Raw genomic sequence first — 17412 nt, 5'->3', positions numbered from 1 at the left:
TGGCTGTCGTATTGTGTTCACACGGCTCATTGCGTTGTGCAAGAGCCGGCGTGACGACGTTTAGGATCTGCTCCACCCCTTTTAAGACACAACTGCGTATTCTGTTCACACACACATTTTAACGTTCTCAAATAAAAAGCATTGTGACAACAGCTTATTTCGTCCAGTCCAATCAATATTCCTGACAGCTCGCCGCTAGTGGTCAAAATTTATGGCAAATCATGACCATGTCATGTCTGTCTGACAGTGAATACTGACTGTAATAGTGATTTATCATTATAGAAATTGCATGTAACAAATATTTATAAATTAACATGCCAACATTCAGCATTCATTATTGTTTAGCGGGACACCTCATGGGAAAAATAGTTCTGAAATTGGGATATGTTATTTTCTTTTCTTTTTTTCCAGAAATCTGAGAAACAAATTAATTCTTACTACCTGTATCCTCGGGGGCAAAGCTACGTCACAGACGTTCCACGTTGCTAAGACGCGCACCACTGTACCACGCATTTCTATGGGCTCTGTGCGCGCTGCTGTGGAACGCCGGTCGAGCCGGTGATAATTCGAGAAAACAATACAAACTCAACTTTGAAGTAATCCATAACAATCAAATTTATATATGTTACACACGTAGGGCTAATCTTGTTGCACTGTTCAGAGGAGTCTCAACAATCACCCCAAAGTACCGTTTTCTGCGAGTTTTGGGCCTTTGTTTTCACCGCCGCGGGTTGCCAGACGGTAGAAAATGCCCGAATGTCCGCCCCCGAGGATATAAAGTTAGCCATGATTATTGACTTGTTACTGCGCCCTCTATAGTTTGATTTATTCACATTAATAGTAAAATACAAAATGTCGTAACAAAGTAAAAAAGTAATAAACAAAATAATAATAAAAGTTTCATAAGAAAAATCTAGTGTGGTACACAGAAATAGTTTCTCCAAACTAGTCGAATCTGTGCCTTCTAATAAACAATACATAAACAAACAAATGAACAGACCAACAAACAATAAAAACAGCTGACGCTGTGGCAATACATAAAAATTAAAATAATAAAGTAATAATTCTATTTAGGTCATAGGCAAGTGGAATGATGACGCAAAGTGAAGTACGGTTGGGCTCTGTGTAAACCATAAGAAAACAGAGAGGTGTTAAGTTCAGATACAAGTACACGTTGTTTGTAATACCCGTATGACTTTGGTTTATTCATGTTTAGCCATTTGTATTACTATTAATAAAAATATTAGCTGTTTATTTGAAATATACTGGGGGTTAATTTAGCTGTTCAGGTCATAATAAAACCATGTACTGAAGCTATTAAAAATGATACAATACAACAGAGGGAATGTGGCTTTTTTTAGAGCATCTACACATGGTAAATTTTTGGTTCCCATTTGTTCAAAAAGAATGAATGGGACCTTTTATTATTGATGTGGCTTATAATACAGATTTTACGGTAATAATTCACTGTTCAGAAATTTAAAAGTGAACCTGTAAATAAAAGGTTAGTCTACCAAATAATAAGTCTTTATTGCCCTTGTGTTTCCAACTGAAAAAATAACTTTGAGTCCAAAAACGACTGACTTTTCACTCAATCAGACAGACCAGTACACCTATTATTTCCGTAAGTTGTGTCGATATCTAAATGTATTTCTTCTTGACTTTTCAGGATCTTGAATTTCATGGTGTAATGCGTTATTTCTTTCAAGACACCGGATCTAAAGTAGCGACAAAATGTATCCGCGTAAGCAGTACAGCTACAACAAGCGATGTTATCGACATACTCGTAGAGAAGTTTCGTCCCGATATGCGCATGTTAACAGCATCAACATTTGCAATGTACGAAGTACATGCCAATGGAGGTATGTCACACTACTATAATTTGGGAATTGTTGGTATTCAAAAGTTATATAAAAAATTGTTTTGAAAGCAGTTTTTGCTCCTTCTGGGTTTGTTGTTGAAGCACAACGAGGATAGTGCAAAGTATGTACGAAGACGGTACAGCGGGAGTATGGACCGACGTGCAGCGGTATCCTCGTAATAACCTTATTATCATATATCTTTTCCTCCAAATGATACATCATGGGAATGCTGAAATCCAAAAAAGTTTAGAAAATTTTCACCGAATTATTTGTGTGGGATCTGGTCAAACCCTTGAGGCCGCCATGTTTGTTTTTATTATTAGAGAACACGTAATCGTTCTATATTTGGAACTCTCATTTACTAATATGGTAGGGTGCAATACCGCAAAATTACAGCACGCTGTAACTTATGCCGTTGCTGTGTCAGATGTATAATAATATTGTATACTTTGTGCCATCATGTATACTACTGAGCTGACATATCATTTAATTTGTTTTACAACAGAGGAACGGAAACTGCCATCAGATGAGAGACCATTATTTGTACAGTTAAATTGGAATAAAGATGACAGAGAAGGCAGATTTTTATTAAAAAGAGAAGATGAAGTCACACCAGTAAGAATCAAGTTTTTACCACAGACTGTGATTGTCTAAAATTTACCCATAATTATGTTTCTCAAGAGATTACCCTGCTCTGTGATTCATTACTGATAATCTTTTCATCCTATATCAATGATTTGAAACCTATGTAGATCACTTCTCCTGAAGAACTGTAAAATAGTTTTGCTTTGAACTGTAAAATAGTTTTTTCCCGATTGGAATTTATTTTCGCTACTTTCACTGAGGGAATGATTCAGTGAAAATGAAATGGAGGAAAAAGGGTATATTCACTGGATTTTGTTTTCACTTTTTCATCATTCCAATTTATAAATTCCAATCAGAAAAAACTATTTTATTGTTTCATTGTATATGTTTGTAACCAGGTGATGTTCAAAAACTACAATCCTGTAATCTTGATTAAGTTCTGTACATTAATAGCATCTTGTTTCTCTCTCTCTCTCTCTTGTAGGCAGGGTATTTTGAAAGTGAAGATTTGATGCAAAATTTCAAGAAGAAACTGACAAAGAAAGAAAAAAAGGAGAAGCGGAAAAAAGACCGAAAAGAAGCGCGGCAACGGGTAAGCAAATTGTTTTTCAAACCATGCTTTTCCTTGATCTTGTCAGTTTGTTTGCTATGTGTCTGAAATGTACATTTTCTTTCATACTGTAAAATACTTTATTTTAGCTGGAATTAACTTTTTTGGGTCTTTTGTATGGAATTTATTTTCACTGATTTTTGGTTAATTGAATATAAAATATAGTAAAAAAAGTATATTCGCTGGATTTTATTTTCACAGAATCACTTCCTCAGCGAAAATAGAGTATTTTACAGTACAAGAAACACAATGTCGCTATCATAGTGCTCTTAGATGATCAGGACACGATAGTATGGTTAATAGCGTGTTAACCTCTTGTGGATACGAATTGTTTTTTTTCTATCAGCTGACTGCTCATTCAACAGTATAAACTAGAGTACATTCAGCCTGGACCACAAAATTGGTGGTATTAGATTTAAGAGAATATCATCTTATTCGATACTGATAAGTTGTTTTTACATGTGTTGTCTCTGTCCTGAATGCATGTTAAAATAATAAACTGTATCCAGTTCTTCGCCAAAATCAATCAATGTTTCTACGAAATGCAAGTGAATAAACTAACATTCATTTTCTTGATTTCTGTATCTATATTTTTGAGATTGTACTCAGAGAATTGATCATTACCATCCAGTCGTTTTCATTTTTGTCGACCACAATATGTGTGCCACTTTAAATTCACCGCACTGGTAGGACCGTTACCATACCAACAGAAGGTCATTCACACCTCTGTTCATCTAATTTACATATCAACTCAATTTACTAAGAGAATGCTATTATTGTTTGTAAATACTCAAAATATTGAACTCGGGAGTCTAACAGGTTATCATAAAATTGCTAACATTCATATACAGTCACTTGTTTTTGTTTTTGTTTTTCAAAGAAAATAACACAATAAAACATTCCTACATATCCCTTGTTTTTTGGTTCGCACTGTGGACAGTTTACTTTCAGTCTTACTGCCTAATAGGTGATTTTCCGAACAATTGCGAGATCTCGCGAGATGCATGAAAGACGCGCGTCGAACGTCTGCCGCAAAAATCAAACGATTTGATTTTGAACTAGAATTTCTTTATTTCGCAGCTTACATTGACCGTCCGATCTTCGACAGAGGAATATTGCTTCCGAATACCCTCACTTAATCGAAATTGCCTATCATCAAATGTGGACAGCACATTATTAAGCATGGAAATGTCCCCGAAATACTTTCGCGTTTGTCGAATCCCACGCGATGTTTGACGCGACTACGACGCTATGACCTTTGTTTGTCCTGTTTTTACGTTCGATTTCACGCATAACGCGTGATTCTCGCAGTGAACGGAAAATGGTCTATTCACTTTTGTCATTTGTTTATTCACTTTCAGGCAAGGGACAATTCAGAAAACCAACCAAATGACCCTAATGCCAGTATGTCGGAAAAACTCTACACAGAACTGCCGGAGTCTAGTTTTACACGGAGTATATCAAATCCAGAAGCAGTTATGAGGAGGAGACGTCAACAGAAATTGGAGAAAAAGTTGGAAGAGTTTCGTGGAAAAGACGGTGGATTAGACTCGGGTAAGTACTACCTCCAGTAAGCAGAGTGAAATTAACTTGTAATTATCGTTCAAATAATATTAATGAAATAGTAAGATAGTAAAATACATAATAATAATAATAAATATAATAATAATCTTGTAATTGTAATTAAAATACTGTAAAACACTTTGAAATAGCTACATGCCATTTTAGCAAATTTAACTCAATGCATGAATTAACTGAATCTTAATTTAGCTAAAGTGTCAACAATCTTGTTGTGAGAATATACTTTATCCTAATTAGCGACATCTTAATTTAGCGAAATTGTGGATTAGCTAAAAAGACATGTTTTACAATAATCTGATGTGGGACCTAGAACTTAGTAGAGTCTGTGCCCCTTAAAAAATGATACACAAACAAACAGACCAACAAACAAAAGCAGCTGCAGGGATTGCGTTAACGCGGAATTACGCGTCCGGGAAGCATAGTTTTTCTGTGGGATGCATGAATTTTTCAACTGGTGAGTCCCTGGGACGCATCCGGTAAGCACACGTCTCGGTCATATTATGATAGGTCTATTAAGGCATTGTGTGCGTTTGCGATGCCATTGTCCCGCATACAAAGTTCATAGAGCTTTTAAATTCACGTACAATACTGTGCCATTGTCTTCAAAAACACCTATTAGCATCTACATTTCACAATGGAAAGTGTGAAGTCCGTCTGAAGTACGGCGAGACAGTCAATACTGAGACCTGCTAATTTAACCGCCTAAAACTTACAATGTCACCCAGGGTAATTTTTCTCCAAAAAATTACTTTAACGAACCTGGTATGTGAAATAAACTTTATTTTCCTAATTTAATAGGTTACGAAATTATATTCTGAACAAAGTAAAAACGATCACAACTGCCGAGCAACAAATGATCAAGGTTGCGCAATCCAGTCATGCTGAGTTTCACAATTGTTGATTATTACTCAGTAGTGATTATAATAACGTTTAAAAAAAAACAAATTTGTTGAATTGTAATGAAATGCAAATAAAATTCAACTTCGTTTCGTCGTAATCAAATAATTCCGGTCGCAAATTAACGCTCGATGCTGTCGAGTATCCGCCATGTTCCTTGTCTTGCATGGTTGACCTAATAGGTCAAATCTCCAATTAACCAATAAAAATGCTGGATAACGCCAACGTGTTCAAATTACCATAGCTCATTTAAATATGTTAATGTTATTTAACGCAACGCGGAAGAGATTTGCCGATGTTGTAGTACGATCATTTGGCTTGGATTTTTACGGGAAAACGGCATGATTTTTTTTTTTCAAATCAAAAAATAGTTGTTTTCAAAAGATAAACTGAGCGTTTGAAGACTAATTTAACATCATTTACAGTGACAACAACTCGAACCGAAACAAAGTTTGCGCACTCACGCTAGTCACTAAAAACGTACTCTTGAAATTGAATAAAAACTTAAACTCTATTTTAGGCATCAGGAAAGATTGAAATGTCCGAAAAATGACGGCAAAATATTTAAATAACAAATATTAAATAAAATCTGCCGAAAAATTGCTGATTTCTTGGACCCATTTTTTTTTTTTTTTTAAACCTAAACTGCCCAGAGGCGAATTAACTGCAGAATCTGGTACTAGTACTAGTATGTACAAATTTTGGGTGTATTGTTTTCTGGGGGCAATATTAATCGAAACAATGAACTATTTAATTATATAACACAAGTGACTTTGGGAGAAAAAAAATCACTTTTCTAGAAGCCATGGATCGATTCGTTATTTGCAAGATCGCCTCCCCGGCAGGTTCCATGTGGCAATGCCTTTTCTTGTCAGAATCGTATTAAGTCTAAATTTAAGTCTGACACCAGCTCATTTATCTTGGCTTATGAAGAACTTGAAGGTAAACCCAGTAATGATTTAAAATTTTTACAAGCAGCATTACATTTTAATAACAGTAAAAATAGAAGTAAACCATGCAAATAATGCAGATTGCTGACATGTAAAGGCTGGAATGAACATGTAAATAAAGTACAATATAAATGTGATTCATGCCTGTTTATGTTTATTGTGTAATAGTTCATGCAAAAAACTATTTTGGAAAAATAAAGTGCGGTAGCGGCAGGGACCCCACATATTTTTAAGGGACCCACACATTTTATAAGGGGTGGGTCCCAGGGACTCCACATTATGGAACACTAATGCAACCCCTGAGCTGATGCTGTGGCAATACATGAAAATTAAAATTACTTAAAAATCGTGTGCTCTTGGAGAGTTGTAATTATTCTTTTGGGTTGATTTGGGTGGTCAATAAGCAAGTTGGGTGATCACTCGCCTTAGTAAGTAAAATTCAGATACTGATTGTTTCCAACTCCATCATTAATTGTACCACATCTTCAAATTATTTTATCATACTACTACAATAAACACCATCACTGCATAGAACTCTTCTTACTATTGACTTTGCATATTGTTTCTCAGGTGGTATGCTTAAAGTTTATGGTGAGACTTTATTTCCCGATGTGCCTTACAAAACTATATTGGTTGCCATTGACGATGATGCTGGTTATATTGTGCAGGAAGCTTTGGATAAATATGGCAGAGATGAAGAAAATGCGTCAGACTATTGCCTTGTGAAGGTATACATCTTTTTTTTTGTGCCAGGCGACAGTTCCGGACATTGAGTGTCACTGTTGTCTCTCCTGACTTTTTTCTGTATGTGCAAATTGCAAGTGCAAGTGACGACACATTGTGCATTTTGCCACAGAAGTCATATTCATGTTTGGGACTGTCAAATGGCAATTTGTAATGCGATATCCTGGTGTCAACCAGGCCCAGTCGAACACAAGCACCTGCGGACCTTAACCAAGGTTCCCCCAAAGTCGCATTCGTTAGTGAATGAATCTCGGCCAGTGGAATTGGCCTTCCCATTTAGTCTGTGGTACACTCACCCAGGGTAGGGGTCAACCCTTTGATGTTCAGCCTAAGGTAGGATTTGAACTTGGGTCTACCGATCATGAGTCTGGTGCAACCACCACTATGCTACCAGTGAAGGTATACATCTTATTCATTTTTAAACACAAGTCAATATTGCAATGAATACACCGTAGTACGAAGGTTTATTCTAAAATTTGTTAAATTTTGCATCCACTCTGATTAATTATTTTTTTTTTGGCATATTTATCTCAATTTTTTTTATTTTGATGTAATAAAAAAACAAAATACATAAAATATGTTAAACTAAAATGTATGAAATAAATATTGTGTATTATTAATACATCTGTCACCGTAATGCCATAAGTTACAGCGTGCCGTAATTTTCCAGTATTTTACTGGGTATTTTCATCCCACCATATTAGGAAATGTGAATTCCAAATATGCGCGTAAGAATCCTCTAATAATAAAAACTATCATGGCAGCCCCCAGGGTTGACCAGATTCCACACAAAGAAGTTAGCTAAATTGGATTTCGGCATTCCCATGATGTATTTTTGGGAGGAAAAGATGTGTAATAATAAGGTTATTATGAGGATACCTCAAAGTATGCACTCAGACAGTACGCTGTTACATCGACCTCTGCTGCATGTCGGTCGATACTGCTGCTGTACTGTCTTTGTGCATACTTTGCAGTATCCTCGTAATAACCTCATAATAATCTGACATAAGGATTTGCACTTATTGAGAATATGTATAGTGCAATAGAAAAGTATAATAACATCAAACATACCCAGTACTAATCGATTTTGAAAATAACTTTTAGTTACTGGTAGTATAGAACCATTTTGTGAATTTTGTTGATATTGATTATGTCTAAAAAAAAAAAAAATTATGTACCCGGTAATACTTTCAAGTGACTGTGAATTCACCTGAAATGTTACGTTTTTCTCTTCTTCCATTGTTCTGAATTCAAATATCTGCTTAGTTTTGTTACCATTCCTGTTATATACTTTTCGTTCCCCACAGGTTGTTGTTCCCCCTGGTGCGAATCCAAATGAGTACGTTGTGACTGGTGGATGGGGGAAGGAGACAATTCTGGATGATGATGAGCGGCCGTTACATATCATAATGAGATATCCAAGGAATAAAGGTAAGAGTTCTTGTTCTCTAAATTGTCTGTTCAGGATGTCTTGTGTACCATCAAAAGTTGATTTGGTCACTTTACTTGTTCATTTGTTCTGCAGAAAATATACTGCATGAAAACATGGATGACAAACTTGTTTTGTGTATGTGTGTGTCAAGTGACTGGTTAGCAAGAGTCATTCACATTCAAAAATAAAATAATGGCATTGTTTTCTGCTGCTATTATGAACAATAAAACAATTTATGGGCATGGTTTTTATTCACGAATTATAAATATACTTGTTGTTTCTGCTTTAAAACTTGCATTATATTTCGCCCCTGACAATACTGTTTAGTGATTTGTTCCGGTAATTCTTTTACAGGATCCCTGATGTTTCAGTTGAAGAAACGACCAATGGGATATCAGCCTAGGAAAAAGAAGAACAAGAAAAATAAAAACAAAGCGCAGTCTCCATCGAGTGACAGAAGTTGGCAATATGATGACATCACCCCTGTGCAACAAGACAAACTGCCGTATTTATTGGAGCTAAGTCCAGGTGAGTTGACCAAACATTTGCTGGATCTCATGATTTTTAACCTTTACACCACCTGGCTTTCTCGCCCAAATTTGTTTTATACTCTTCAATATTTTTGGAAATGAACTCTGATTTTGGAGCCAACAGACGAACTTTGAGTCAATTTTCAGTTTTTACTCAAAATTTGGCTATTTTTGTCCCAATTTTCTCCCGGAAAGTGCAGGCAATAAACGGGAACTATTTTGTGATGAAAGAGGGAACTTGTGGTGAAAAGGTTAACAAATAATAGATGTGCAGAGGAAACTACAGAATTAACTTCAGGAGAAAAGTTTTGCAAGTCACAAAATAAGATTTTGAAGTGGAGTGTATTTTATGCCAGGGCGTCTTCTTGAAAATGTTAAATAAAAAAAACTTGTCAAAATGTCAGCTAACTCCTAATTATTGTATGCTAATTATATGGTAATTGTATGCTAATTGTATGCTAATTATATGGTAATTATATGGTAATTTTTCTGTCAGATGGAAATGAAGTTGTAGAGTACAGGCCACAGGTACATCGTATCCAACCTAACATGACCGAGATTGGAACAGAACGAAGCAGCAGTGGACAGTTCATACAGGTGAGATTTGAATGCAATCATGGGGTTAGAAGGCTGTTACTGTAAAATACTTTATCTTCACTTGGAATTTATATTTGCTATTTTCACTGAATAGTTGAATCAGTGAAAACAAAATCCAGCGAATGTACTATATTTCCTATATTTTACATTCAACTCATCAAAAATCAGTGAAAATGAATTCTATACAAAATACCCAAGAATCTGGTCACCGAAAATTAATTCTAGCTAAAATAAAGTATTTTACAGTAACCACTTTGAAATAACAACATGCAAATTTGTGAACTTCGCTTTGTGAGTGAATTAGATGAAATGCCAACAATCTTGAAAAACAAATTACCTGTACTTGATAATGCAAGGGATATTTTTAACTCTTATGGGTCAAGTCAATGTCAAAGTACCTGGGGCTGGTAGGATAACCACTATTGTTATGTCTGCTTGGTTTGAAATAAAATATCAAACTTAGAGAAATTATTTGATTTTTAAAAAAAATTGCACACAAATTTTGATGCAAACAAACCTTGTAGTATAGCTTAAATAAATTGCAATTGCATGACATTACCACCTCACACTCTGGGTCAATGCCCATGGAAAGCTGTGTATATATAATTAATCTCTGCTGCCTGTTTTTTAACAAAGATTTCTTATAGGTGCTTGTTTAAATTTTTAATTGTTTTTTGCAATTATTTCTTTAACTTATTTTCAGTTGTTTTCTCCCAATATTCATCCTCGTCACTGTGTGCTGACCAACATGGAGGGCGCTGTCACAGTAACACCAGCCAATGCAGACGCTGAAACTTTCATTAATAATCAGAAGGTGTACGAAACCACGTTACTTCATCACGGATCAGTTTTACGCTTTGGTAAAATGCACACATATCGGTTTTGTGATCCACGAGCAGGTGATATGGTTAGTAATCTTTGTTTACGTGATTTTAATAAATGCCTGCCTTTAAAACTCAGTGCTTCACTTTAGCTGTTGTGTGTCAAAGCAGAGATTAAATAACACATATTTGCACTTAATGGCTTTTGGATTTGTTTCAATCATTTTGAATGTGGCACAGCTAGTTGCATTGATTGTTACTAAACTTACAAATAACAATACCAGAAAATTGGACTGCCATGTGTGTATGTGTTTACAGTTTTACACTAAGAATGTAATTGTGATTTTGGCTTTTGTTGCTGTTAATTTCCAGTCTTATTTCTTGCCTTTATTTGAAGATTTTATATATTGGTGTTTTGATTTGCTTTCAATGCGATAGCAGTATGCTTTTTTTTTTATTTGCCTTGCCTGATTTGTAATTTTCTTCAATTTTCTCCTCCTCTTTCTACTATTTCGCCATTTTTCTAGCCCATTCTTATTATATTTCTATCTCTTGCGTTTGAATAATATAAGAGGGACCGCAGATAATTGGAACATGTCATACAAACAGCATGTTGATGTAACTGTACATCTTTGATTTCTGTGTCCCAAATTTGTACTAAATTTTTTTACATAGTATGTTTTCATTTATTTGTTTATTTATTGCAAACTGCTAAAATATTGAACAAATTCTAAGATTCAATTTATCGCTATTGATTCCTGGGAATTCCGGATTGTAGGATTTTACATGAGATGTTTTATTCAAATTTTCAATTTGCATGTCAGAGACATTTCATTGGGTCTTTCAGGCTGACGGGGGGTGGGGGGGTTGATGTGGGGCTGGGCAGTTTAATGCAGGGCTGGGCAGTTTAATGCAAACAGGCAGGCACAGTAATTTGTGAATTATAGCTGTTATTAACCCCTTAAAATCGAATTATGAATAATTAACCATATTAATCATCCATGGTCTATATGCTGTTCTTTCAAACATAGAAAAAAGTCTGTTTCACTCTGTCATACCTTCTTGGTTACTTCAATCTGTTTTTTTCTTTTGTCATTTCTGCATGTCTGATGACTAGAAAAATTAGTTGTTCTTGTGCCCCTGATCCTTTTACCCCCTCCTCTCCCCTCCTCCTCTCTGTCCTGCTTACGTATTTGACAGTCTGGTATAACCTGCACAATGCTGTTGTTTTCAAACACAGGCTAAGCGTGGTAGGGAAAAAGCAGAGCAAGCAGAACCGGGTCATTTTGAAACAACCTTTGATGTGGACGGCCATATTGAGACCGTGTCCAGTCCACCAGCACACATCAAGGTGCCTGTCACATTCAGCAATTATTATTTATACATTTCACTGTAGTATGTAGCTGAGTGTTGCAGACTGGATTTGGTGTTAACACGTACAATGGTTGCACAACTTGGCATGCTTTCATTTCCACGCCCCCCTCCTCCACTCCTCATAATTGTAATTGCCATTTTGGCACTTTTTTCACCACAAGCCATGCAATGATAAATTCTGCACAAATTAGCTTTACATGTTGTTTTCCAATAGATGTTAGCATTTATACTTAACCTAAAATGGTTAATGAAAGATTATACATATTGACCACTAGAGGGCACTTGTTTTCTCCACAAGTTTTTCATCTGAGTTTGTTGTTTTGTTAACTTTTGTACAGATGTAACACCAAATCCAAACGTTTATGGTTTTATGCTTCTAGGCTTTGCTTTAAAATAATGATTTTGCTTTTTCAGGATTGCTGCCTTTGCCATGCCACATTTTCTCAAAATTGAATGAAATAGACATCTTGAGATACTTAGTAAAAAAAAAATCAAAACAAAAAAATGTTGTTTGCATTTTGTGTACATTATCCACATTGTATCATATTGCATTTAATTACAAGTACTGTGGAATACTTTATTTTCGCTGGAATTTATTTTTGCCGAAAAGGCTTTTTTGGCGTTTTAGATAGAATTTATTTTCACTGATTTTTGATGAGTTTAATGTGAAATATAGGAAAAAAAGTATATTTGCTGGATTTTATTCTCACAGAATCATTCCTTCAGCGAAAATAGCGAAAATTAATTCCAAGCGAAAATAAAATATTCTACAGTACGTGTATGTGCTCATGTACTGCAAAGGGGTTAATTATTCACCAGGTTTTAATTTTGCATATTTCACTGACTGGAAAATGTGCAAAATATAAAACCCAGTGAGCATGTAAAATTGAGCATAGAACACATTATCTAAATGATAAAACCGTGAATTTAAAACCCACTAAATATGCCTGAAATGGTAAATCAGTGAAATTAAAACCCAATGAAAATTAGTCATTTTACAGTGATTGGCAGGTGTGTTTGGGTCAAACCAAGCCATGTTTTACTGATCCAATATGCAATAAATCCAATTTAGTTTCTTGATAATATATGCTTCCGGTACTGAAAATACCAGTGTTTTCCTGAAATTCAAGCCAGTGAAAAATTACATTGGAATTTGCATAACATTTGCATATTATTTGCATAGTTATTCCAAACAGAAATTGTTATTCCAAACTTAATTACACAATGTACACAATTATTGACTTATAACTCTTATTGCATCAAGAGTGTTTAATACAATTTACACAAAAGTGTTCAACAGTTTATCAATTTGAATTAAAAAATCACCAATGGCAGAGTGGAAATAAAAAGAGTGGCAGTCGGGATAATGACTGCGACTGCGGCAGTGACAGTGTTAGATTAGTGTTGCAGTAAAACACTGTAGTGGTACTGCCACACTGTCTGTATCCTGGGGAGAACACTGATTACGGTAGATAAGTTTCTCAAAAAATTTCAACAAATATACCGGTATACTGATGTTTGGGCTGAGGCTGTATGTGGCATGGTTCGGCATTTTTAAGTACTGTTCCAACAGCTATTGCTTATATGGCTTGTTTCATAGTTGTAGTTCTTTCACTTCATATACAAGTTTTCAATAAATCACCCATATTGCGTAATATTTGCAGAGCTGTAAATGAACAATGTATGCATTTCAGTACAATGTGTAATTTGTTTGATCATGTCACTAATGGGCCTGTAATCGGCTGTCGTAATTCAACCACATGTAGCCTGCAAATGGTCTGTAAATCACTCAGTTTGCATGCTAGTGTTCGGTACTGACGTATTATGCTTGAAGTTTTATTTGTAATGGGCACAAAAACATTTTGTTTTGATGAGTCCTCATTTGCAGTCTTGAGACTATTTGGATTCATCTGTGTCTCAGTGTGTCTGCAAGTGTATCTCAAACCACAGTCCCTCTATCTTCATGCACTTCTTGTATTTATTCCTCAATGACGTCTTCTAAAACAAAATCCCAATCAATGTTGTCATCGTCGAATTCGACAAAATCGCCGTAGGCCTTCCACATGGTAATGTTGTGATCCGTGTGCTGGTAATGACGCATGCACAATGACCCAAATCGCAAAGTATCCAGTGGGTTAATGATATGCACGACTACATCAATGGGAGTTTATTTTCGGGATAACTTGGCGTAAGGTGTCAACGATTTGTTTGCCTGTTACGAGGGTTAGTACAATAGAATACTAAGCGTTTCCAGACCGGTGATAGAGGGACTGTGCTCAAACATACCTTATTATTGATCAGTTCTAGTCCACCAATACGTAGTGCTGCAAGAAATGTAATAAGCATAATATGTTAGTAACTTACAGATGAGAATTGTTTTCTTGTGGTTCTGTTTGGTTTCGTGAAATGAGAACTTTCTCTTTCTTTGTTCCTACGATCAAAGAAAGAGAAAGTTCTCATTTCACGAAACCAAACAGAACCACAAGAAAACAATTCTCATCTGTAAGTTACTAACATATTATGCTTATTACATTTCTTGCAGCACTACGTATTGGTGGACTAGAACTGATCAATAATAAGGTATGTTTGAGCACAGTCCCTCTATCACCGGTCTGGAAACGCTTAGTATTCTATTGTACAAAATTTGGAAATGCTATAACTCGTGGCGAAATCCTATCATTGTACAAACTTTCACAAAGCTCATTTGCCATTTTTTGGCTGTTATCTCGTATTAAATTATAATTACAGGCAGGAAAAAGTTAAAAACCTTATCTCGAGAATACTGAAAAGTATGCACTCGGGCAGTATGGGATGGCATTGACATCATCTATGCATTGGTCGCTGTACTGCCTTTGTGCATACTTGTATTCCTATTATTGTACATGCACATGGTAAGATTTGTTTTTACATGGATTCAGTTGCTTTTGTTACTGTCATCTACTGTGAAATGTATTTAGGGGCAAATTTTCACAAGTCAATCAAGAAATTGTGTAGCACTGACCAGTGAAATTGCGACTGGTTCTTCTATTGACTATTGTAAAATGTTGTGTTCATTAGAGATCTCAAAATTTCTACCGAACAAAATTGATCAGAGATGGTATGGCCATCAAATTCGTTTTTATTGACTTTTTGACTAATACCTTCTCAACTCTGTTTAGGTGAAGATGCATTCTTGGCGTCGATAATCAGTGAGGTGAATGGAGCGGCAGTGCATTTTAAACTTGCACCCACGTATTCGTTGTACATGGCGTGTCGCTATCGACAGTCTCCATACTCATTACAGATGATCAGGACTCCTACTGAGCGTGCTCACAGAATGACTGCATTTGTGAACAAGATGGCTGACATGATAGAGAGAACTATTATGGTACGTTTATTAATTTTTTTTCCGTTCACATACTTCTCACTGAGCTTTTGGCAGGGGTTTCACTGGAGTAGGCGGCTTGATTTGGAAAGTAGGATGCTAAAATGTGACACTTTTATGTAGGTTGGTGGCGAGATCTTAAAAGAACTGAATGAGCCAAGAAGACGGCTATTTAGCCGGCAGTCATTTCTTAACAAAACCCCTGCTTTTTGTGATAACTTTTATTTTTTGTGATAAATTTGTTTGAACTATTGAAATTTTGCTTTCAATATTTGTATAAAAAAAATGTTGAAAATTTGACTGATTGTTTTTAATAATGAATACATTTCAACAGCAGATCCTAGCTTGCATGAGGAAACAGTGTGATTAGTTGATACATGTTTTGCACTGTGTCGTGATATGTTTACACTTTTGCCAACTAGCATACAAATGTGTGATGAAAAAATTCACCCGCTGATCAATACTTAACATTGGTCATAGATTGTTGTATTAACAGAAACGCGTACATGTATATATATTGTATGCAAATTTAAAAACAGCAACAAATGCCAATTTTTAGTGCGAATGACGGTTCTCGCCAACCAGTCACTGCACAAACACAGAAAATTAATTGCAACAGGCGATATATTCTTGTCTTGAATCACGCTATACATGTAGTTAGCCATACTTTGTACTTTGTAATCAGGAAAATCAAGATGTTGCTGGTGCGTTGTCATTCTGGATGGCGAATGCTTCTGAATTTCTTCATTTCCTGAAGCAGGACGTTGACCTTTCATCGGTCACGATAGATGCACAAGACATCGTAGCCGCTGCAATACAGCAGGCATTCAGGTATAGTCCCAATTTACTCAGTATTCTGTAATTTTCACCAATTCTGCAAAGAATTTAGAAGATGAAGGTTTGCAAATGCTGTGATATGCACTAAGGATTAAAATTTGGAATTATGATATACAATATAAAATACAAAATTGCAAGACAAACGTACCTTTCTACAAATATTTGCTTTCTTGCTGTTCATGCAATCAAATCTTTTTAAAAGTGGCGGAGAGTAAAAAATAGTTCTCCTAAAAGCACTATAGTGAAATATAAGAGTGATTTCAATGTGTCAAGAAATATTTTTTTTAGCCCCCCAAAATTTTGTGAGCGAAATTCATATGTGAGAGCAAAACGCTCATGAGCGATCACTTGCCTTAAAAGGAGAGATCTGAAGCATCTACCTCAGTCTATGAGGCTATTTGTTTGAAATGCGATTGACGCAAATCCAAAATTGGATCTTCAGCGTACACAGATAGCAAAGTTGAATACCTCCATCTTGTACTTGGTTTTGCTAAAGTTGCCAATGATTGTGAAATAGTTCTGGTATTTTTATTCATTTTTTGTTAGGTATCTTGTGAAATGTATGCAAGAAGAACTTGAGATTTCAATGGCAGCATTTTTAGATCCTCACGAAGAGGCTGACAATACGGACCATGACTCAATTATAGGTATGTAGGAAGTTGACATCGCAGAGTTTGAGGTGGAGAGACTTAAAGGCAGAACTCTTCAGAGATCAAGTATTATATCAACACTGCTTTCTCTATTTTCTATCAAAATTGTAGTCAAACTTTGTTTTTGGACAATAGTTTTGTTCTGATTCTAAAAAATAAAACAATTATATTATTATTAAAGGGCAGTGATCATTGCGCAGCACATTTGAATTCATGTAAATAAACAATGTATTATAAATGCGTTGTATAAGTCACTATGAGTCTTGTACCGAACAAATTTTATGGTATGATTGTGAATGAATCACGTTTGCAGTACTCAGTTTTCAGATGTGTTCTTCCCCCAGAATGCACTGCTAGTTGTATAGTACAGTTATTTCACCAACATTTTCACATTCATATTTCAACAGATGACGATAGGAGTATGGATAGTCATCAGAGTTGGCGGAGTAAAGAGCGAAGTGGTCGATGGTTGATGCCGTCAGCGAGAACCAAACATGGAGGACGGCCAACACTCGGTATGCTCGCCTACTCGGTTGTTTGTGCATATTTTGGAAAAAAAAAATGGTTTCATTTTGTAG

General features: G+C 35.6%; 1 protein-coding gene across 1 annotated transcript in view; it reads left to right on the top strand.

Moving 5' to 3' along the window:
- Positions 1 to 17412, top strand: part of LOC100313547 (AF6-like protein) — a 63943-nt gene that overhangs the window by 31641 nt on the left and 14890 nt on the right. The window contains exons 2-15 of the mRNA XM_085505216.1: positions 1670 to 1862; positions 2368 to 2477; positions 2932 to 3039; positions 4419 to 4611; positions 7056 to 7213; positions 8537 to 8660; positions 9016 to 9189; positions 9688 to 9788; positions 10492 to 10695; positions 11850 to 11976; positions 15142 to 15350; positions 16033 to 16178; positions 16731 to 16831; positions 17242 to 17349. Coding sequence (XP_085361342.1) covers positions 1670 to 1862; positions 2368 to 2477; positions 2932 to 3039; positions 4419 to 4611; positions 7056 to 7213; positions 8537 to 8660; positions 9016 to 9189; positions 9688 to 9788; positions 10492 to 10695; positions 11850 to 11976; positions 15142 to 15350; positions 16033 to 16178; positions 16731 to 16831; positions 17242 to 17349 — 2056 coding nt within the window. The remainder of the gene's footprint in view (positions 1 to 1669; positions 1863 to 2367; positions 2478 to 2931; positions 3040 to 4418; positions 4612 to 7055; positions 7214 to 8536; positions 8661 to 9015; positions 9190 to 9687; positions 9789 to 10491; positions 10696 to 11849; positions 11977 to 15141; positions 15351 to 16032; positions 16179 to 16730; positions 16832 to 17241; positions 17350 to 17412) is intronic.

This window comes from Saccoglossus kowalevskii, chromosome 11 (assembly GCF_978046115.1).
Source record: "Saccoglossus kowalevskii chromosome 11, keSacKowa6.1, whole genome shotgun sequence".
NCBI classification, from domain to species: Eukaryota; Metazoa; Hemichordata; class Enteropneusta; family Harrimaniidae; genus Saccoglossus; species Saccoglossus kowalevskii.
Note: the sequence above shows the minus strand (reverse complement) of the source record. Positions and strands in the feature narration are given on the sequence as shown.